Raw genomic sequence first — 23628 nt, 5'->3', positions numbered from 1 at the left:
TCGGCGATCACGATTACAAGTTTATATGTAATTACACGTTGTTTACTGGACACTAGGTTTTGAGGCGAGCGGATCTGCTTTTGCGATTGCTTTGGCCTCCCCCACAGAGCCAGTCTCGATGCCTCGATGCATTCAATGACTAATGCTGCCTTCCTATCAGAGTTCAAATGGTAGACGATACTGCCATCTGATGATATTCGATCGTTATTGCAGTTCAAGCGTATGTGGCTGTGCCAAAGTGATTCAGATCGCTTCGGGCAAGTCTGTAGCGCGGGGATCAAAGGAAAAAGATCAAACGATCTAATAGCGTATATATATACGTGATTGTCGTTCAACGCATGGCGAGCAAACACGCATATATACGTGGTTGGCGGAGATTGAGTTAATATTGTGCACCTATATTTGATTTGATTTGATTTGATTAGGGATCCCCATTAGCTGGTGCGATAGCAACCAGCTAGTCTTCCTGGGGTCCACACACAAAAAAACATACAAAAACAATCACTATTGCAAAAAACAAAATTATTAAAAGGCAGTACACACAATGCATAATGAACCTACTGTAACAATTAATATAGCTAAAATTACATTAGTGTAAAACAAAAACAAAAAATTACTTTACAGTGTTAAAAACAATTTAAAAACAATTTAAGATTCTTTTTAAAAGTGAATCTACTGTAAATGCAGCAGAGGTTCCGAGGCAGCTGCCCATTCCACAGAGTTAATGCTCTAAAAATAAAAGATCTCCCCAAAGCGCTGGTTCTAGGACCTGGCAATTCAAGCTGCCCACTACTGGAACCTCTAGTGTAATGCTCGTGCACAGTATTACTAAAAACAATCTGATTATGTATAAAAACAGGAGTTTTACTGCTCATGACCAACTTGAACAGCACAAGTATATTAAAAGACCATCTATTTTCAACGTTAAGCCAAGAGAGGCGGGCATGCATACGGCTCACATTAGACCTTAGTGAGCAGCCCAGTACCAACCATGCTGCCCTGTTCTGGACCACCTGGAGCTTCCTGAGGTCACCACTGGCAGCAGATGACCACATCGCAGAGCAATAGTCAAGATATATATAACGATATCTGCCAATAAAAACCACACAATTTTTTCGTAAACTTCCAATGATTTTCCCCGCCTGTATAACAAAGAATATTTTCAGTGCTTACGTCAGCATGTCCCATGAAATTCCATCGAATAATAGGGCAACATATTTTTAATACATCACACAATGAATTCCTGGCAATGTCGTTCAAGTTGTAGGAGAAAGACAATGTTGTCATTCAACAGCTCCCCTCCACTCATATTTGCACATGAGGATAAATGGGCCCTGTGTACATGGGCACGAGGCTTGTGGCTAACTAACGTCAGTGTTTCCCCTAGGATTTTTTTCAGGGGGGGTGGTAGGCCCCCCCAAAACGACTAGTGTTTTCGCGGGGCGCGCATGTCACGGATACGTGGTGTCAGTATCGGTGCATTTCTCTACACTGAGCTGAAATGAAACGATTGCACATAAATTAGGTAAATAAATATTAACAATATTTACACATAACACATAAATTAATTTATTTACAATTATACATACAGTAGTGACAACACACGTAATAATATTTACAATACAGGGACAATGTTTCCCACAGGATTTTGTGACACTGTGGTGGGTGAACCTCGGACCCTCTAGGGGGGTCTGGGGGCATGCTCCCCCGGAAGTGAATTTTTTTTTGTACATTGTAAAGTTAAATGCATCAATCTGGTGCACTTTAAGAGCAAAAATAAAGAGGCCAGATCTATGATGATGAACTTTGTGCTCAAAACACAAAATCGACTAGATTCACGCAGTGCTTCCCAATCCTCTCCTCGGAGCACCCCAGCCGTTCCATGTATTTGTTAAATTCCACCACCAGCACACCTGATTCAACTTAACAAGCCCTTTATTAGTTGAATCAGGTGTGCTGGTGGTGGAATTTAACAAATACATGGAACGGCTGGGGTGCCTCGAGGAGAGGTTTGAGAATCCCTGGAGATCATACATTTGAGCCATCAAAGAAATGAAGCAAAAGTGGTTACCTGTGTTGAACTGGTTTATTTTTTAGAAAATATAAAAATATACTGGATTACTATTACGACTACTACCACTGCCAGTGCGAATACTACTGATACATCTCTATTGGCAATGTATCAGTCTAGGTAATTAATGGGAAACACTGAGGGAGGCACATACAACACTCATACCTATTTACAACCAGTGTCAGAGCGAGCGCACTCAAGTTGTTCGGAAATTCTGAGTGCACACTGGACACTCTGACCAAAGAGTCAGTTTATCAGAGTGGAGCAGATTTTCAGAGTGAATTTATTAACTCACCTTAACTAGGGCCCTATGAAATCCGTTTTTATCTTTTCCTGTTTTCGGATATGAATTTTCCTGTTTTCGGATTTCTCGGTTTTTAATAAATTTTCCCGTTTTCGGATTTCTCTGATAAATATTTTTTTGCTTTGGATTTAACAAAAAAAAACAATACAAAATTATGTTTTTAACTCATTGAACGCCGATCACGATGATAGTCTGGTTAACTCGCCATCGCTTGAGCGCCAATCACGAGTATAGTCGGGTTTTAATCGTTATTTCTTTTATTAGCGATATCCATTCATTTTCATCCATCCAACCTGATGTTATCGTTGGGAATGGGTCTGAGCTTGCAAAAGGGAAAATACCGCAGCCTATCGTCTCCCGGATGGTATTGCACATCATTGGATTGAATTCGCTGGGGATGTACATAAAAATAAAACTCCGGTCCAGGTTTTCTTTCTCGGGCATGCAGTATCAGATAACAGATGGACTGGGGACACTGGTGAATACAGCAACGTTTTTGTTGCTGAATGATTACGTTTGCTGTCCAAGTTAAAAAGAAACGCAGTTTTTGCAGGATAACGCATTGTCCTACTGGCAACGCTGAAATTGTCTTTCGTTTTGGATACTCGCCAAAACTTGCAGACAATGGTGCCATGTAATCTGAGTGAGCCGGATACGGAGCCGTTGTTGCTCAACGCCCATGCGCAGTAGAGACCCGCACGGTTATTTACAGTGTTTACAGCAGAGCTGTCCCAAGGAGCTGCGGCTACCATGTGTTGTCAATTTATTGTTATAAGGAGCCCAGTCCAAGCTACAACAGTCTGCATTCCCTTAACAATTGTTTGTATTGAGCCGTATTGTATTGTACCCATTCTGCAATCTGTTAAATAAAGTTTACATCCATTCATTCTGCTAGCATTAACGTTACCAAGCTGCTAGCCACAATGCTATACTGTTATACTGGCATATTCCAATCACGTTAGCACGTAAGCTAACAAAATCGGCAACAATCTTTTTGTGAGACTAAACTCCGCTCTTGGTGGTCAATTGTGTTGATGTTAGTTTTGTTTCATCAACAAATGAGGCAGAACACACAGTGAATGTATCCGTTTTGTTTATTGCACTTTCTTTGCTGAAAAATAAATGCTACGTTGGCTAAATGGCTCACGCGAGGCATTTAAAGATGGTAGATTGTTGATTTTTAACAGGAAGTGTATTGGCACATTCAACTTTTCTGATTGGTTGAAAATTGCCTTCATGTTTGAACTACATCGCCACCTACTGCTTTGGCATTGTACTACATGTATATATACATCACTGTGCTCAGGAGGCAAAAACAATGTCTAACTTGCCTGCCATTACGTTGCGTTCTGAAAAGCAAAACTGACCCTGACAACGAAACGAAAACTAGCCATTAGTGTAACCGCAGCCTCAGAGCAGCATGGATTATGTGTTTTGGAGATATAACGTTGGATCAATAAACGCGATCAATATTTGGAATGGCGATCAGGAATTGGATTAATCTTTTTGCAGAACATCAGATATGAGGTAAGGAATCTATGTTACCAGTCTTGGGTTAATCAGATGTTTTTTTCACAGCGATCACAACGTGTGTGTGTGTGCCGTTGGCGCTGAGCAAGGCACGGATAAGCGATTTTTCAGCCCACTTTTGTATCGTGCATAAGGACACATATATAGGGATGTCCCAATCACATTTTTTTGCTCCCGATCATGTGATTTTGAGTATCTACCGATACCGATCTTTCCCGATTAGTTTTTTTCATCCCAATTTCTCACATTACATTCACCCTGAATGTTGACGTTATCCAGGTGAAAAGTTAACTTCATTCAAGCGAGGTATTGCAACTGGAGTAATCTAAAAACTCCACCTCCAACCTGCTGCTTCATGAGAGCAATGGCGCCATCGTCTGTAAAAATCTGGTGACTGCAAGTTCTGCAATTAGTGGATGTCCCTCATCCTTGACATAAATAATTTGATGTATAATTAAATCAAAGGAAATGCGTTTGTTTTGGCAAAATTCTTCTGCTCTGTGTGACAATAAATAAATAAATGAATGATGATATGCAATTTAAAAACAAAACTAAGGCCTCAGTATGAGTTTAAGTCGTGAACATGGTCATGTTTGTTGAAGTAAAGAAAATAATAAAATCAAAAATCAAAAAACCTTTTTTTTTATCCCGATCTTCTGAAAATCACGTGATCGGATCGGGACATCCCTACACATATACTATAGATAATCTAGCGTTTATTTGAAAACTATTCATAAATCAGCCGAAAAATTACAATGTGTTTTGTGTATTCCACTAAAGGGCTATTATCGCGTCTGTCTCTGGAATTACTACAAATCTCCAAAACTATACTCGTATTCAAAACGGTATAAAACGGAAATGTACCGATGAAAAAAACAATCCGTTTCATACATGTTGACTGCAAGCAAGTCATTGATAAGCGACGGGTGTATTAGACCCATAGCCATAATTTAAGATATATTTTAAGCACTCACAAATATCCCCATCCTCCCATTGATTAAAGCGCTGGCGTACTAGACCTAATTTCCCGGAAGGGGCTCGGCGGTCAATGAGTTAATAATAGCACATCTGCAAACAGTGCCAGTGTAGTTCAATGTTCAGTGCCAGTTAGGTTATGAGGTTTCCTTTTTCAATTAAGTTCAGTTCAATGCAGTTCAACTGCCAGTGCAGTGCAATAACTAAATAATAATTAAATAGTTAAATAATACAAAATAATAATTTGTTTAAAAGAAATCAAGAAAAAAACTGTAAAATTTTATTTATTTCAAAGAGATGTCCTGTTCATGCTTCTCCCCATTTCTGGCTGACATAACCATTGTGATACATGATGGTTAGGCCTTTGTGTTTTCCTCAGTGAGGGATTCTCTTTTGTCGGTCAGCAGCGTTTTGTTCTTGCTGAAGCTTCTCTCTGTATAATTATTTTTTAAGTTTAAATATCAACATTATCTGGCCATCCTCAGTAAATACTAACAAACTTTCCAAAGACCAGAGTTGGGACGGGCATGCACACACACACGCACACAGAAAGGGAGAATGGCTTATATGAGCTATCCAGTTCATATATCAACTTATATCAACTATCCAGTTTGTTTTTATAGTGTAACGTTACTTGAAGGAGAGAGAGAGAGAGACTGAGACTTGTTGCGCGCGACACTAGTCCGTCTCGGAATGGATTTGGTAGTTTTTTTTCTGCATTTCCGTAGACCGTGCCGTAGGGGTGGACGGTATGGTCTAAAATTTATATCACGGTATAATTTGAAGCATAGACGGTAACGGTATATATCACGGTATCAGTGTTTCCGTTAGAATAATTTTTTTTGCCTGATAGGCAGGCTATATAAAGAATGACATCCTCAAGGCATGTAGATTTATAATATGTTAACTTAAAACTAGGCTACTTTTGCGTATAAAGTCATTATATTCCAAATAAAATAAGTCCCGAGTCCGTGCTGCTCCCATTGCAAACAGCCGGGCTGGATGCTGGATTTTGCTAGAAGCATATGTAGCTGCAGAGCCGCAGAGCCAGCGGCGCTTTCAGGTCTGGTCACAGCTTTCAGCCGTTGGGTGGGGGGGGGGGCGCTGTTGAGCGGGCCTGTGAGACCTGAAAGCGCCGCTGGCTCTGCGGCTCTGCAGCTGCATGCTATTCGCAAATCCACTGCTGCCGCCGTCCTCCCGTCCTCCGAGTCCCGGTGTTCTGCCGAATTCTACTACCTCCTCGAAAACTGCTGCCGTAGCGCGAATCGCCTATATCTTTTGACAGCTGGGTGACGTCACCCTATAGTTCACTCCGAACTCCAACAGGTGTACCGACATGTTATCATCTACAAATACATTCAGCTGCAAAGCCAATTACATGCAAATATTATATGCTTATACAGTTCAAAAGGTGCAATGAAAAACATATGTTTAAGATATTGTTTAAGATATATCAACAAGACTCAACATGACGTTCGTCAGCAAGGTGGCAGAATATTGTAGTGAACGATTGTGGGTCATGCGCATGCGTGCGCAAGCGCAGGAGCGCTGGCAGCAGAATTCGAGGAAGAGTAGAATTTTGTAGAACACCGGCTCCCGCTGCAGCCGTCGTTATCATAACACTACACGCATATCATAATGTTTACAGCAAACTGTAGTTGATCACCAGGTATGTTTTATTAACGTAGAATAATTCATATAAGAAAAACGATAGGGACATCTCTTACCTTTCTCCACTGGTTAAAAATGCCAGGAACTGAAATTGAAACTTGCTGTGCGCCGCGGTGATATGTGTTTATTATGAAATGACAATTGCGTGTTGACACGCCCACTGCGCGAAGCCTCCTAAATAACTTTTTCCAGTTTGCACATATCTATTATCTATGACTAATTCTATCTATTTTTAGGGGCAAATGCGATTGAAATAGTCGCTGTGGTTACATGACGTCATTGCTATTTTAGAGCTACTCTACCGGTTACAAGGTATAGTCAAAATCCATACCGTAGAGCAGTGCCGCACCACCGTTTTAAAGTCTTAGTGAAGATTGATTTATATGAAAACCGATTTATGTATAATTCAGCTAGCTCGCCAACGTTACTGTGATTAAAGCAAACAAAACTAAACAAAAATTATAAAAAAATACATTTATAAAAAAAAATAAAAAATCAGGGGGGGCGGGGGGTCCCTTTAGCGGGGCGGGCCGCCAAGGCAATGGTAGGGGAAACACTGAACGTCATAGGTTTAGTGGCTAGTACAGAGAACTGATAATATCATTCCTGTACTTTAACCACTGTCACCAAGCCTCTTCAACTCATTCAGAACGCAGCGGCCTGCCTGATCTCAAACCTACCGAAGTCAGCCCATGTCACCCCACTTCTCAGGGACCTGCACTGACTCCCCATGGCCGCTCAAATCTGCTTCAAGGCCATCGACCTGGCATATCGTGCGGCAAAGGGAACGGCTCCCGACTACCTCCGGTCAATGGTCTCTAACTACACACCCTCAAGACTCCTATGCTCTGCATCCTCTGGCCGCCGCAGACCTACTCCTATCCGAGCTCCGGGAGGGTCATCAAAGAGAAGTCTCCTATTCTCGGTCCTTGCCCCACAATGGTGGAACGAACTCCCCACCACAGTTAGGACAGCCGAAACCCGTCCAATCTTTTGCCGTTGTCTAAAGACGCACTTCTTCAATCATCTGACCTTTTTTTTTTAATCTAACCCTAACTAACCTTACTGTCATGCACTTCTGTGATGTGTGACTGTCATGTCCTAATATACTAACCAACACTATAGCACTCAACACTTTGATGAACATTGTTACTCAGCTGATAGAGTTGTACCCTTCCTGCTGTCTTGTTGTACAAAACTTGTAAGTCGCTTTGGATAAAAGCGTCAACTAAATGACAAAATGTAAATGTAATGTAAATGTAACTCATTCAGCGCCATAGCCTGTCCCCATCTCTGCTCTCTAGGGCCAGCTTTCCATTGCCTATTTTCACGACATTTCACGATCTTTGGGGATCTATTGTATATTCTATATTATAGCCATGGGACGGGGTTGCATGCCGAGCAACCGGCTCTGTGAGCAGAAGCATGCGCTGCACTCGACTGATGCGCCAACTCGCCAAGTACCCACCTGGCTACTTTGCATAACAATAGCTCAGGTCGTCAGGTGTGTTCAAATACGTCTTCAGATACATTCACACAAAACGTGTGAATGAAATGTGTTACATTCCATTCCTAGAGCCAATTAGGCATTGTCTTTAGTCTGTGTGCACGCGAGGGAACATTTATGCGCATGTGCGGGAGCGCGCGCACGTGGCGCCATTAACACTTTGGTTGCCTTGGGTTAAATTAATGATATACCATAGGTTGCCGGCTCTATTTGTCTATGGAGAAGTACCCCTTCTTTGCATGGCTATAACTTTTTAAATTCTATTGCTACATTGCCATTATTAGGGCCCATTCAAAGTCCTATATGTATTGTTCATTGTGTAGCAACGTTAAACTTTTTCATTCACATATTCATAGTAAAGTATGGTCTAATGTATAAGTATGTTTTCATCTCTTTCTGCAGCTTTCTCCAGAACGTGATCTATAGCCCCAAATGCATTATATTGATGATGCAATACAGTTTTATGGCAATCAGCGCGATATAAAAAATTCCAACTAGACGTACTTCTAGAAGTTACTACACGTCATCTGATGTTGACCGGATGGGCTAGGGGGCGTTTATAATTCCGTGGGCAGCGTTATACCAATCATCTAATGTGGGTCAAATGTTGATAATAGCAGTTAGTATCGAAGACGGTAACGTTACACGCTGAAACTCACCCCAGTCTCCGCGCGCCGTTGGGCGATCATCGTCGAGTTGAAATCTTATCATTATGGGATGTAAATTTACCCGGTCCATCTCCAGCTTGTATAATGGTATATACGTCCAAATCATGTTGTTTATCGAGTTATTGGCAATCGATCACTGTGTAGTGTGACGAGCCAGAGTCGCGGGACCTATAGCGAGCGCCGGAAGTACTACGGTCGTCTAGGACAACCTCTATTCAACATCCTGTTTGGCGATTGCGCCGATCGGCCACCAGATGGCGCTCCTGAACCGCCAGAGAGCTCAGTGGGTCCTGCTGGTGGATCTCAGGCCAGCGGAGGGGCATTATGAATCCGATCGCAGATTTTTGAAATATTGATATAAGGACGCTGTACAGCGTCCCCCGGCAACTTGAGCATGGCCAGCAATGACGTGAAAAGACGTTTCATGGCAGTCAAAGTGTTAACACTATCAGTGCCGACCTTGTTTACCTTTTTACCCCGTTGAATGCCATCATCCACTTCAATGTTAGCGTTAAAAACGCCTAATCTATGTTTTAAATTATGGCTATGTGTCTAATCTGCCCGTCGCTTATCAATGACTTGTTTGCAGTCAACATTGTGGAAACGGATTGTTTTTTAATCGGTTCATATCCTTTTTATAGCATTTCGAAAAGCTATCGTTCTCTCGAAAGTTTTCTGAAAATTGAAAGATTCCCCCATAAACGGCATTTATTGGAATATTCTCGAATACACTAGACACGTTGTCATTTGTCGGCCTATTTATGAATCGTTTTTAAATAAACGCTAGATTATCGATAGTATATGTGTACTTATGCACGCTATAGACGCGGGCTGAAAAATCTATTCTCTCGTTTCCTCAAGATCACACACACACACATACACACATAGGGACACGCTGTTATCTCAGTGAATACAGCTCCGATTACCCCAAGACTGGTAACATAGACTTCTTACCTTAGATCAGATGTTTTCCAAAAAGATTATTCCAATTCCTGGTCGCCATTCCAAATATCGATTACGCTTATTGATTGGCTGCTGTAAATATATATTCCAGGCTGCTTTCCGTCTCGCGATCAGATCCCTCTTGATCAGACGGCTCGCCAGCACAATGGAGCCAGTTGGCTCCACCTCTACAGATCTACAGATCCCAGGTCAGTCTAATCGCCTGACCTGCAGTTACACAGGGATAGACGATAGGGGGTGCTTTTTTCCCATCTGAGCTCCTGGAGGGGCTGCTGTACCAACGGGAGACTCGGTTGATGAAATATGAATCCAGATCGCTAATAAAAAAATAAAACTACAAATCGCGTCGTCGGCACTAAATGGGGGGTCTGATAAAACTAGATATGTCGTCGCTGGCATCCAAAGTGTTAAAACACAGTGCAACCAGGTATGAAATCACCAACGCACCACTGATTATAGCTATGGAGAAAATAGTCCGGCTCATTTGACAGGCACTATTTGTAGTCCAATATGTAAAAAAGATTTGTTCATGTATACGTTTGTGTGTTATCCCGTGGTGAATATTGTATAGTTTCAGAGTGATCCGGGCTAATTCCTGGAAGCTGAGTTATGGAACGCTATGTGCATTTTGCGTTGTTCGCGTTGCTCGCCTGGACACGATACTATTTCCAAATCAAAGGTATATGATAGGTATTATGTTTCATCATGAAGGCATCAAAGGGGGGGGGGTCGTTTTGTGATGCTCTGATCGTCAGCAACGGCATATGTTTTGGAGTATGTGACATATGATCGTTGCGATCGATGTGAAATCATTCTAGGATCAAATTAGGATTGACGTCATATAGTCCTTACCTTTACATTTACATTTAGTCATTTAGCTGACGCTTTTATCCAAAGCGACTTACAAGTTCTGTACGACAAGTCATCAGGAAGGGCACAACTCGCAGCTGAGTAACAATGTTCATCAAAGTGTTGAGTGCTACAGTGTAGATTAGTTTATTAGGACAAATGCATGACAGTAAGGTTAGTTAGGGTTAGATATCTTTTAAAAAAAAATATTTCAGATAATGGTTGAAGAAGTGCGTCTTTAGTCGACGGCGAAAGATTGGATGGGTTTCGGCTGTTCTAACTGGGGTGGGTAGTTCATTCCACCATTGTGGGGCAAGGACTGAGAATAGGCGGCTTCTCCTTGATGACCCTCCCGGAGCTCGGATAGGAGTAGGTCTGAGGCGGCCAGAAGGGTGTGTAGTTGGAGACCATTGCTAGGAGGTATTCCAAAATGAATATTCCAATTGTCTGATCGCGATTTCCAGTATTGATGTCCATTGGGTCCCTGACATGAAATGGGACAAACTATGCATCAAGCGTGTTGGATGCGTTCCAAGTTGCTTGAATGAAGCGTTTCACTTGCCCGGGTCCAAATTCTCCACCCGGACCATATAAAATGTAACACAGTGTGAAATAAGGTTTCAAATGGTAGGTGATACTGCCACCTAGAAGGTCTCAGAATGAGTTCCAATGATACACAGAGGTCCATGAGACTGTATAGAATATTAAAATAAAATATCTAAACTTATTATTACGTGATTGGCGATCAATCGCTGGCGAGCAAACACGTATTATTACGTGGTTGGCACTGAATGAGTTAATGTGATGACATGTCCTGGAATTCATAGCAAAGCTAGCTAGCATCCAGCTTTATTATAGTCACGTTATGCCCACTTTTGAATGATCTAATCAAATCCTTCCTGACATCAGGTCCCGCCTGTTTCGTTTGGAAATAAATCACGTTAGGGTAGCTTGATGGCTCTAAAATGCCATTTCTAAAATGCTAAAATGTGTCTTTTAGCCTCCTTACTCAATGCCTGTCCTTACCCTTAATATCACCCTACTGAGGAGTCGGACCAATAAAATGTCCTAACTCTGAAGAATTCTACTCATCTTACTATCCTTGTGGGGACACAAGATAGAAATACAAGAACAGACCGACAGACACGCACACCTGTTACCTTTTTAAAACCGAACCCTTCCTGTATCTAGGAGCAGGAGATGTTGTACGAGAGGTCCACTGAGGTGTCCAGCTCTACGTTCCAGCGGCCTGACCGCCATGTGAAGCTTTGGGTCAAACTGGTAACACCCCTGATCAAGAACTTCTTCTGAGGTACGTTAGCATCAGCTACTTTACAATAGCGGCACCAATAATGAACGGGATGCCTGGACTTTGGAATGTGACGCTTTTACAATGGAATGGCTGCATACATTTTCCTTTTTCAGTATGGGTGGCCCCAGCGGGGAATCGGCTCCCTAACTCTGTGTGAACGTTAGTGCCTTGCTCAGACCGATAAGCCATTGAGTTACACAGGACCACACATGTTCTTGGGTATTATACACTGAGTATACAGTACAAAACGCAGGAAACACCTGCTCTTTCCATGAAATAGACTGGCCGAGTAAATCCAGGTGGTCCACTTTCAGACATGAAGAAAGGATGTGGATGAAGGAGGAGACGGGTTAACCTTTCACTACCACACTACAGAAGGTTAACCTTTCACTACCACTCTACAAACCATCTGTAGTGTGGTAGTGAAAGGTTAACCCTCTGTAGTAGGGTTAAAGAAGGTATTTTTAAAGGGATAGTTTGGATTTTTAGAGCCCTAGCCCCATTTCCTACTTACCAATGATTTTAGATTCTGCCAGCTTTCACATACCGGTGTCTGTTTACCCCGTCTGATATCCACTGCCCCCCCGCCCCCCAATAAATATCTTGTAGAGGACGTACTGTAATGAAGAAACACACCAGTACAGTCAAATTAACTGCTCTGTAGAACACGTTGTGGTTTCTTAGAAATGTCTGTAGTCATCGCGGTCGAGTCCCAGATTCTCAGCCCCGATCCTCATCTTCCCGGCAGGCTCACCCAAATCAACCATGCAAGAGAGAGAGGGGGGCGGGCGGGCGGGCGGGCATGTGTCAGCTTATTCACTTTTCATGAAATGACTCACCATGGTGTTAAGGTGATCGTATGACATTTTTGGTTGGGGTTCTTGTAGCTTGTGTGGAGATATGAGGCCTTGTTGGGGATCGGTGAGTTTATCAGCAGAGTCGGAAGGATGGGAAGTGGTCGACACTATGCCTCTTCTTATCTTGGGCAGCGATGTTCGTGAGCGAGATCAAATCTTTCTTTTCAAAGCTACCAGTAGGAAATGGAAACTCGACTCGTAATGTCAACAAGATGCAAAACAAGATACAAAACCTGGCGCCGCGTCAGTGACAGTAAATTGGAGATTACTTTTTGAACTGTTTGTTTTGGCTCTTCTTGCACCTACTTTTATAATACAAATGGCTCTGGGTTCAAAGGTCACCCTGGGTCAAAATGTCAGTTCTTTTAGTCAGTGTAATTGAAATTCCTCTACCACCCCAACACCCCCTCCCATGCAGCACCAGTATCATATGTACAGACTAGCCTGTTTTTTTTTCATATTTACGTTTACAAACTTGAAGAGTAGCCTGTATTTTCATGTCTAAAAACTTGATGAGTAGCCTGTATTTTCATGTCTACAAACTTGAAGAGTAGCCTGTATTTTCATGTTTACAAATTAGAACGGTAGCTTGTATTTTCAGTCGAAGACAGATGATGACTGAAAGGAAGTCATCCAGCATTCTTTGTGGTTTTTATTTTTGGCTGCAGACAGACCGAGGCAGAGCAGGAAGTGCTTGGGTGCTGGATAGTGACGGTAAATGGGTGGTTTTAACATGACCTGAGACAGGAGGTGAAAGAAGATAGACGTATGATCTGTTGCCAACCGAGAACAATAGCGGGTACTCCACACGTCACAAGTAAACACACAAGTACTCCAAAATGCACACACACACTAAAGCACATACTTTGTGTAATGTGCAAAAGTGTGTGCACCTACTTCGGGGGAATTTTAGAGCGGCTCAGGAAGCACTTGTTTATTCTGATGAGGAGAAGAGATAGGTTGAACAAAGGGAGAGGTTTCACTTATGCTCTGAAACCTGAACACCGTACTAACTTCATTAAACCAAAGGGATACCTAGTGGACTGGAAATGCGGACAGCAACATATTGTTTTTATTTTTATTCGGTTTGCATGTCTTTCATCACTTCGCATGTCCAATGATACAGCGACTATAAGGCCAATTGAAACACAAGTCAGGTGGATAACTTTAGCAGTTGTTTCTGCCAACTAATTTCCTAGGCGAAAATGAGGGGAAAACTTGTAGTTGTCCATGATGTCATCCATGATGTGACTCAAAGTCCCTACAGCTCTGTAGTAGGAGTATGATGTTTTTGGAGCTGGTTCTCTACCCCAGACACTCTTACACTCATTTAGCCCAGCGGTTCTCAACTGGTGTGCCTTGAAGTCAGTTCAGATGTGCCTTGAAATCAGTTCAGATGTGCCTTGAAGTCAGTTCAGATGTGCCTTGAAGTCAGTTCAGATGTGCCTTGAAATCAGTTCAGATGTGCCCTGAAGTCAGTTCAGATGTGCCTTGAAATCAGTTCAGATGTGCCCTGAAGTCAGTTCAGATGTGCTTTGAAGTCAGTTCAGATGTGCCTTGAAGTCAGTTCAGATGTGCCTTGAAGTCAGTTCAGATGTGCCCTGAAGTCAGTTCAGATGTGACCCCTGGGATTTTGGTCAAATGTAAAGAAAAGCAATGTCCGAACAAATATGCTTTATATGGTATTTTACAGGCAAAACGTATAGGCGTGCCTTGGAATTTGTGTTCTTGTGGGAGTGGCTGCCACAGCATTACATAGGTTGAACCACTGAACCAACCATGTTACAGAGAAAAAACCACAGCTGAATTCCAATTGGAGGGGTACATTGAATGGTAAATCGCTTGCTCCTTCAAGTCCATATGAACATAGATTATTTCAAATAAATCTTTCTGGCTTGCAGACACCTGTATGTTGTTGTATGCTCAGAATGTCCAGGGTTTTCCATTAATTACTAGACTGTGGCGGCCCGTGCCAATAGGGATGTATCAGTAGTATTGGCAGTGGTAGTAGTCATAATAGTAATCCACTATATTTTTTTATTTTCTTTTATTCTTTTTTATTTTCACAGGTAACCACTTTTGTTTAATTTCTTTGATGGCTCAAATGTATGCTCTAGTCCAGTGGTTCCCAAACCTCTCCTCGAGACACCCCAGCCGTTCCATATATTTGTTAAATTCCACCACCAGCACACCTTGATTCAACTAATAAAGGGCTAGTTAAGTTGAATCAGGTGTGCTGGTGGTGGAATTTAACAAATACATTGAACGGCTGGGGTGCTTCGAGGAGAGGATTGGGAAGCACTAGTCTAGTCGATTTTGTGTTTTGAGCACAAAGTTCACCATAGATCTAGCCTCTTTATTTTGCTCTCAAAGTGCACCAGATTGATGCATTTAACTTTAAAATGTACAACAAAAAAGAATTACGGGGGGGCATGCCCCCGGACCCACCTAGAGGGTCGGAGGTTCACCCCCCATAGTCTCTGAAAATCCTGTGGGAAACACTGTTGTCTGACATACTACAAATATTTAAAGTGTCAATCCTTAAGATTCTCATTTTAGTTTATTTTGGTGACATCTATTGGTGATGCGTGATCATTGTTGTTGTAGTTTTGCACTGTATTGACTTGCTTTCCATTTTGAAAATTATAAAAGGGCAACTGAGTTAGTATATTTATTCCAAACAAACTGCTGTTGCTGCTGGTGATGTAAAACACACCACTTCCTGTGTGCCAGATGATTTTTCTGCGAATGTCCTACCAGACACCAGTGTTTAGAACAGCCAAGAACGGCAAATGCAAAAACATTAATGAACTTGTTATAGATAGAATCACTATTGTGTATCAGTTGGCAAAATAGACATTTATTTATATGAAATAGTTTGAGATTATTACTTTAATATAATGTTAATCTGAAATACATTTGAGTTTAAAGGTAGAATCTGTAATGTCGTCAAACAGCGACCTCTAGGCAAAAGAGCCCCTTTTAGTATTGAGCTTTGTTTTTGCCTGATGTGTGGGTTGTATTTCAGTGGGGATAGGGGGAGGGGTTGCTATTGCTGGCCACACCTCAGGCTCTGCCAAGAGAGATCTGGAGAAATTCACAGTAAAATAAGTTACTAAACTCCAACCCACACGTCAGACCAAGACACCAAAAGTAAGCAAAATGCAATACCAAGCGGGGCTCTTTTGCCTAGAGGTTGCCGTTTGACCACAAATTTTACCTCTAAATGGGGGACCTTGTAAAACATTGCTGTAATTGTGATATGGATGAAAATAAGTTAAACTGAAAGTGAGCACCTAACCTCAGTCACACCGATAACTCACTGGTCCCCGGTATCTCTGATACCAGGCACAAACAAATGTATCAGATCATTTTCCCAACGCGAAAATCCAATACAAAGAAACATGTCAGAATAGTGACTTGATTTTCTGCATTCCTGGCACATAGAAGCACACGATATCTCTGTAATTATAGAAAAATATACATAAATATATAAAAAAACATTTTGATTTTGTGGCCGACTGTCTGGCGCTGTGGGTATCCACCAGGGGTGCAGTGCTGGGCATACGCGGTCAAACGACGTTTGGGCTTCGTCACTGAGGCCGACGTGCGCACATCCTATTATTATGCAAAGTCTAGGTGATAAGTGCCGGCGCGACGACACAAAAATGACTCGTCGCGCCGTATACCCCGGCTGCCGGCACTTATCACCTAGACTTTGCATAATAGGATACCGACAACCAAATACAAGCCCTGTAGGTGTGGTGGGTGGTTGCTTGATCTCCCGACTGGAAGGATATCATCTGTTCTGTGCGCAACCGAGGGAACATGTATGCGCGTGCACGCGCGGGCATTTGGCCTTCGCCCATATTACGACTGCACCCCTGGTATCCACTATGGAGAACAATGGGACAGTGGCTCGGGAGGTAGAGCGCCAAACCGTCATCTGGTAATCAGGAGGTTCCCGGTTTGATTCTGGCTCCTCCTGGCAGCGCGTCAAAGTGTCCTTGAGCAAGACACTTAACCTCTAACTTCTCCCGATGAGCAGGTTGGCACCATGTATGGTTAGTGGTTACCTCCACCGTCGGTGTGTGAATGGGTAAATGCGAAGCATAAGTTGTAAAGCATTTAGGATAAAAGCACTAAATAAATGCAGTCCATAACAGCATCGACTGCTGAGAATGTATCATCTTTTTTGTTCATCGACACCAAACAAATGGTCCGAGTCTAGACTGGATCAGGTCGGTACTCGAATACGTGGTATCTGTGTAACCCTATCATGAGTTGCTACCACCTGAGTGACAAGTCGGTGATCAGAGCATAGAATAGAAGACACACACACAGCATCACCTCTGGTAATTTCTGCACTGCTCACTTAAAGGTCAACCTCCACGTTGTATTTTTGTTCAATAAACAATGTGGACTAGGCCAACAGTGGCTTTCATGAAGAAGGGGAAAAAAAAGTATTGAAATTGACCCAGTTTTAGCGTTTTTAATCAAACATTTTGTCTGCCCAACACAATCACCACGCACGTGCATATTTTAATCAATGGTTCATAACGTGCGCGTGTAATGTCGTCACAACAGGTGCAGGACAACAGGGGGCTCACCAGGGGGCGCTGAGTCACACAGCTAGTGGCAGGCAGAGAGCCTTGCTACCATAGATATATGCTTGCTACTACTAGCCGAATGGAAATGTATCTGTTTCACCTCACTATTGCTCCGTGATTATAGCCATCCATCCATCTCTAAAGCTAACCACTATTTGTAAAAGCCACAACCATGTTACCATATTTGTAATAATGTAAATCATTGTGTCGTTGTACACATATTGTGTTTATAACGTTAGTAGATAACATAGCTTAGCTTGGTAGCTATTGTGCTAACAACATATCCCGACATCCGGCTCGCTGGCCGGCATGAACGGCCGACCCAAAATGGTTCTCTCCTCTCTGTACACCCCGACCCGTCCCCACGGGTGCCCTGCCGGGGGGCCCATGGACTCGACGGCGGCGGCCGCGGCCGCGGGGCGCCGGAGCCCGCAGCGCTAGTTAGCTCATAGCTATCGTGTAACACTAGCCTTTGCGGGCTCGGGCGCCCTGCGGCTGCCGCCGTCGAGTCCACAAGCTCCTCCGCGGGGACGGGGGCACACAAAGAGGAGAGAACCACCCGCAGGGACGGCGGGCTATAGGCTAACGTCAGTGAGTGTAGTGGTCCCGACTGCGTGTAGCAGGGACGGCGGAGATAAGATAAGATAAGATATTCCTTTATTGATCCACTTGTTTTACAGGTAGTAAAACAACACAGTATACAGGTAGTAAAAGACAACACAGGCAGTGTAAACAATTTGATCAATATGGTCAATATAATTTACTATCTGACTAGCTGAGGAATATTCACATTATTCACAGTGTCACATAAGGTGCAGTATGCATGAGGTAGTGTTATAATTTACTATCTACTGAGTATACATTAATCAAAGTACCAGGGTAGTCTACTTTGTCCCCCTTGGGTTCCTATAAGTCCCAGGTCAATGTCTGGTAGCAGTCGCTGTCGCTGCCCCCTGTTGTGGGGCCTGGAGGCTGCTAGTCGCTGCCCACTGTTGTGGAGCCTGATGGCCGCTGGTATGAAGGACTGTCCGAGGCGGTTAGTTGAGTGTCGGGGGGGGATGAGTCTGTGGCTGAACGAGCTTCTCATCTTGACTAGCTCGTCGTAGAGAGGGTGGTAGGGGTTCTCCATGATGGCATCCAGCTTCCTTATCATCCCCCTCTCTACCATCACCTCAAGTCTAGGTAGCTCGACTCCCACCACGGAGCTAGCCTTCCTCACCAGCTTGTTGAGCTTGTTGGTGTCCCTTGAGTTGATGTAGCCTCCCCAGCATGCCACAGCATAGAAGAGGATGCTGGCCACAACAGACTGGTAAAAAGACTGCAGCAGTTTGTTGCACACATTGAAGGACCTGAGTCTCCTCAGGAAGAACAGCCTGCTCTGTCCCTTCCTGTAGAGGGCCTCTGTGTTGTCCGACCAGTCCAGTTTATTGTTCAGGTGTACCCCAAGGAACTTGTATGAGTCCACCATCTCCACATCCACCTCTCGGATGGAGATGGGAATCGGGGGGGGCCTCTTCTTGCCCCTCCGGAAGTCCACCACCAGCTCCTTGGTCTTACTGGTGTTGAGTTGGAGGTGGTTGCTGTCGCTCCACCCCACGAAGCTCTCCACCAGGGCTCTGTACTCCTCCTCATCATCGTCGGTGATGTAGCTTACGATGGAGGAGTCGTCTGAGAACTTCTGCAGGTGGCACCCGCTGGAGTTGCGGCAGAAGTCTGAGGTGTAGAGGGTGAAGAGGAAGGGTGACAGCACAGTTCCCTGGGGGGCGCCGGTGTTGCTCACCAGTACGTCAGACTGACTGTCCTTTAGTCTGACGTACTGTGGCCTCTCAGTGAGGTAGTCCTTGATCCAGGCCACCAAGCCGTGCTCCAGCTGCATCGCAGAGAGCTTCTCCGCTAGCAGTGACGGCTGGATGGTGTTGAAGGCACTGGAGAAATCAAAGAACATAATCCTCACTGAGCTGCGCGGCTTCTCCAGGTGCGTGTACGCTCTGTGGAGCATGTAGATGATGGCATCCTCCACCCCGATGTTTGCCTGGTATGCAAACTGCAGGGGGTCGAGGGAGTCACGCACCAGGGGCTTGAGGTGTTGCAGGGCCAGATATAGGCTAACTGTGATGCACCGAGTGAGCCACCATTGATCTAGTACTATGACCCGGACGGACATAAGGCATACGTTTCCTGAAGTGACGTCACGGCCGTGCTAGGTGCTAGCGTCTGATAAGCTTTTAGATTCGGCTCATTAATATGCACCTGTTGTCCTGTTAACCTGTTGTGACGTCGGCGTTTGATAAGCTTTTTTGATTCGCGCGTGCATGTTATTCGTGCGTGGACCTTTTTAACTCTTTCAGAGTGGCATTTCCGGTGTCAAATGGAAAAAAATAAATAATGAAATTATATACCAATGATGTAAACTACCCATAATTGATCAGTAGGGTTTAACCTAGAGGTTGGGCTTTAAACAGTCTGACCTGCACACAACTCTTTAATTAGTTTTTGTTTGTATATATTTCCTTCTGTAGCCTTGTACATCAGCTATGTATATATAACTGTTAATGATTTTTTATTATTGCACCAACCACAATGTCTTTGCACACTCACACACTGTGTCTATAATTCTGTTACTATAACCCTGTACTCACCTGTATGGTACTATAACCCTGTACTCACCTGTATGGTAGAGATCTATATACATGACCAGCCAAGTGGTTTATGTTCATTGAAATGGTTTATTCCTTTGTTTTCTTTTACCTTTCTTCTTTTATCCCGTGTCATCCTGTGAAAAGTCATTTATCCTCATGGGCAGTAAAGTTATCCTTATCTTATCCAACTATAAATAATGTGTACTGTTCATTGTTCAAATATTTGAAGATGTCAGACACATCGCATCTATCTACTGTTCACAGGAGCGGAGCGCCTTCGTTAGGAGTTGCACCACAGCGTTCAATCCGTATGCAGCTGGATTAAAGCCAGAGGCGCACGTTTACAGACCTTTATCGTGAATAAACACAACCTACCTACTAACTGGCAGGCGTCTCTGCTGCCAAGACACCCATTGTTATCGTGCCGATGAACAAGATGCAAAGCTTGAGGGTGGTGTTGCTTATACTGTTATATAGTATAACTGATATAGTTTTTAAACGATATAACAGATGCAATGTATCAAACTGAATGTCAACAAAAGTGGAACGATCCATTTCCAGGTCGAAGTCATAGTGCCCTTTTATCAGCACTCGTGGAGTGCCTCCGGACCAATCGGATAGCTCGATCAGACTAACGTGTGTGTGAAACTGTATTTCCAAATGTTTTCCCTGCGTACGCCTCGTTCAACAACTAAAAACATTTGAGTCGATGAGGATTCTTTTTTCCCTGCTTATGTTGATGGAAAATGGTTTTGCCGTGTTTGGTGATGGTCAAAACAAAACCATTACTCACTTGAAGTGAGTGAGTTTCTGAGAATAGCCTGTGGCCCAGTTAGAATATTGTTGTTTTTGTCACACCGTCCCACCAGGGAGAAGAGCTGGTAAGCTGTTGTTTTGGCATACGGACTGTACTTTCAGCTTTTATCTCTTTATCTTACAGCAAAGAAAAAAAAAACTCTACTCCCACAATAGCATTGCCGGTAAAGAGAGGATGAAATGTCCTCACCAGCACAGGCAGTCTATTGTTAGAAAACACTGACAACAGGTTGGAGTCCCTCCAAACCCTTTTCACCATCACACTAAAAGGCCTATTCTGTCCCCAGAGGTGCAAACAGGGTCGCCACTGTCTCCGCTTGTTGGAGCAGTGTGTCCTCACCCCTCTCAGCCTAATGAAATGCAAAACAAAAGGTGTTGTGGTTCACATTTAGTTTTTGGTCTAGTCTGCCCTCTAGTGGCACCGTAGTGATATGCCTCACAGTGAGCTGCATCTCATTGTCCCCTACATCGAGTTATTTGACTATGATGAGCACTCTTTTTCAGAGCATGGCGAGTGTTTAACTGTGAAATTAGTCATATTTTTGGCCTGTATATTATCCAGAGCTGAACATGACGTTATGTTATCACTAATTCATATATAGAAGTTATTTGAAGAAAGATATAAATTAAATGTCAAGTATGTTGTATGTGTTTTGTCTGTTGTTCGATGTGTACGCAGGAGGCGAACTCTAGCCAGATGTTGAAGGTCCAGACGTCATATGGGGTCCTCTCGTCGTGTGAGTCTTGTAGACGGGACATCCGTTGGGTCTCCTGGCTATCAATGGACTCGGCCTTTGTGGAGATTACCGCCATACTGGAAGGCAGCTCCCAGAGCTGTGCAACTGCTATAACCCTCCCCCCACCACCGCTTGTGTCCCAGCGAGCCCCTGCACACAGGAGACCTTTTCGACGTTGAAGGCAAGAGGGAGTCTTCATAAATCACTCCAGATCTCCTAACTGTAACTTCCTAGCACTGTGGATTACTATTTTTGTGGTTTGATTAACTACATGCATTGGAAAACATTTATATTGCAAATAACGTTGTACCACGTGTGTCTGTCCACTAGAATCTGTTGGCATGTATAGGACGGCAACTGGTACTTTGTCTAAAGATTACTATTTTGTACTTCAGTAGCTCTCGAGTGAATGTTCTGGAAATAATGAGTGCTGTGACGGCAGACAGGTGTGGTGAAGTGTTGTAATCCCTGAAGGAGCCTTAATGATAGTTCTGAGGAGCAGTAATTGTGTTTACGACTCTACGTACCACCTCATACAGTCATCCCAGTAACTGTACAGTGTTTATCTCTTGCGGTAAATGTGGGTAAACGGTGAATAAACCCATTTAAATGTATACGTTCACCAGCCCTGTGGTAAATGTGTACATGACCTCGTTAAATACATTGTACACATTAACCAGTGCGGTGGTACATTTTACAGGTAAACGTGGGTGGAAAACTACTTGTCGGTGCACGTTCACAGCAATGCGATTGCACATCCTGACCACGTTCATCGAAAAGTATTTACATATCAACTCCCTTGCCTTCTGGGCCAGTAGTTATCAAACACGCCAGAGTGTGAAATTGGCTGCAACCGCCCGACAATTCTGATCGAAATCAGTACTGGTCCTTTTTATGCACGTAAATCTAAATTAGTTATTTATTTTTTTACTTGTAATTTATAATTCAGTGCTCATGCCTGCGGTAATTGAGGCACACTTGAGGTGAATACGCTTTTGGAAGTGTCACACATTGTGGTAAATGTGCATTTCAATAGCAAGAATTACGCACAACAGTTTAGATGTCGAACACAGTTAACATTAAGACTAAATCAGTATTCGATTATTTTCTATGGCGATATTCTTTTTGTAGCTACATAAGCTAATATCTGTAGTGATATCAGCTACGCTTGTGCTCAGACTAGGAATCACCATAAGAAACTTTGCACATGCAGACATGAGGATGGTCCGATAGAAGTTATTCATTGATAGATATATATATATATATATATATATAGGAGACTAATCACTCCATGAGGCAGCTCAATAAGAGAGGACAGCTATGAAATGGGCTGAACAGTCCAGGTGTTTTAACAGTTCCTATTATAAGTGGACCCAAAATGTGAAGGACTGCTAAAGGATGGTAAGCGTTATCCACCCACATTGACCAGTAGATGTTCACATTGACCAGATTTACCTTGAGAACTGTACACATTCACAGCCTGAATACATTTACCGTTTTCCCACGTTTACTGTATTTATAATGACCTTTGTAAATGACTGGAAGATGTGAACTGAGGGTTTTTAAACTGAGATTAAAAGTGTGACTGGGTTACCTTGTTGTGTGTTGCTTTACAATGTTGTGTGGCTTTACAAATTACATGCAATATCGTGGCCCAAATTTGGGCCATGGCTACCATCTTGGGGGACTAACTTTCATAGTGATTTTTGGGAAGGTATACACCCCTGCTGCTAGAAAATATGTGATAGCAATGCAGCAGTTTCCTCCAAATGTGTGGTATCGAAATGACATGCCCCAAATTAATCATGATAGCTCCTGAACCATAAGGCCTATATGCATGTGTCTGGTCTCCTTTGATAGGTAACAAGCTAGGACATATGAATCCAGTGTAAGTAAACCCACATATAATATTACCATTCCAGAGCAAATGGAGATACAATGAAGGAAAACATTTATATCCTCGCCTGGTACATAATCTTAATTTAAAAAGGCAATATGACCATTACCAATATCACATGGATAATAATGCAACTGAATGTGTCCTACTCCTGGACTACAAATGTAACTCTGGATATGATGAAAATACAACATTTATGATACAATTTATAAAGATATCCCA

General features: G+C 43.0%; 1 protein-coding gene across 1 annotated transcript in view; it reads left to right on the top strand.

Moving 5' to 3' along the window:
• Nucleotides 1-23099, top strand: part of pgs1 (phosphatidylglycerophosphate synthase 1) — a 104530-nt gene extending 81431 nt beyond the window's left edge. The window contains 2 exon segments of the mRNA XM_084322861.1: nucleotides 11730-11850; nucleotides 21452-23099. Of these exon segments, the coding sequence (XP_084178987.1) occupies nucleotides 11730-11849 (120 nt within the window). The 3' untranslated portion in view covers nucleotide 11850; nucleotides 21452-23099.
• The last annotated feature ends 529 nt before the right edge of the window (nucleotides 23100-23628 follow it).

Source organism: Notolepis coatsorum (genome assembly GCF_963971535.1).
Source record: "Notolepis coatsorum genome assembly, chromosome: 10".
Classification (NCBI taxonomy): domain Eukaryota; kingdom Metazoa; phylum Chordata; class Actinopteri; order Aulopiformes; family Paralepididae; genus Notolepis; species Notolepis coatsorum.
This window is presented reverse-complemented; position numbering and strand designations above follow the sequence as displayed.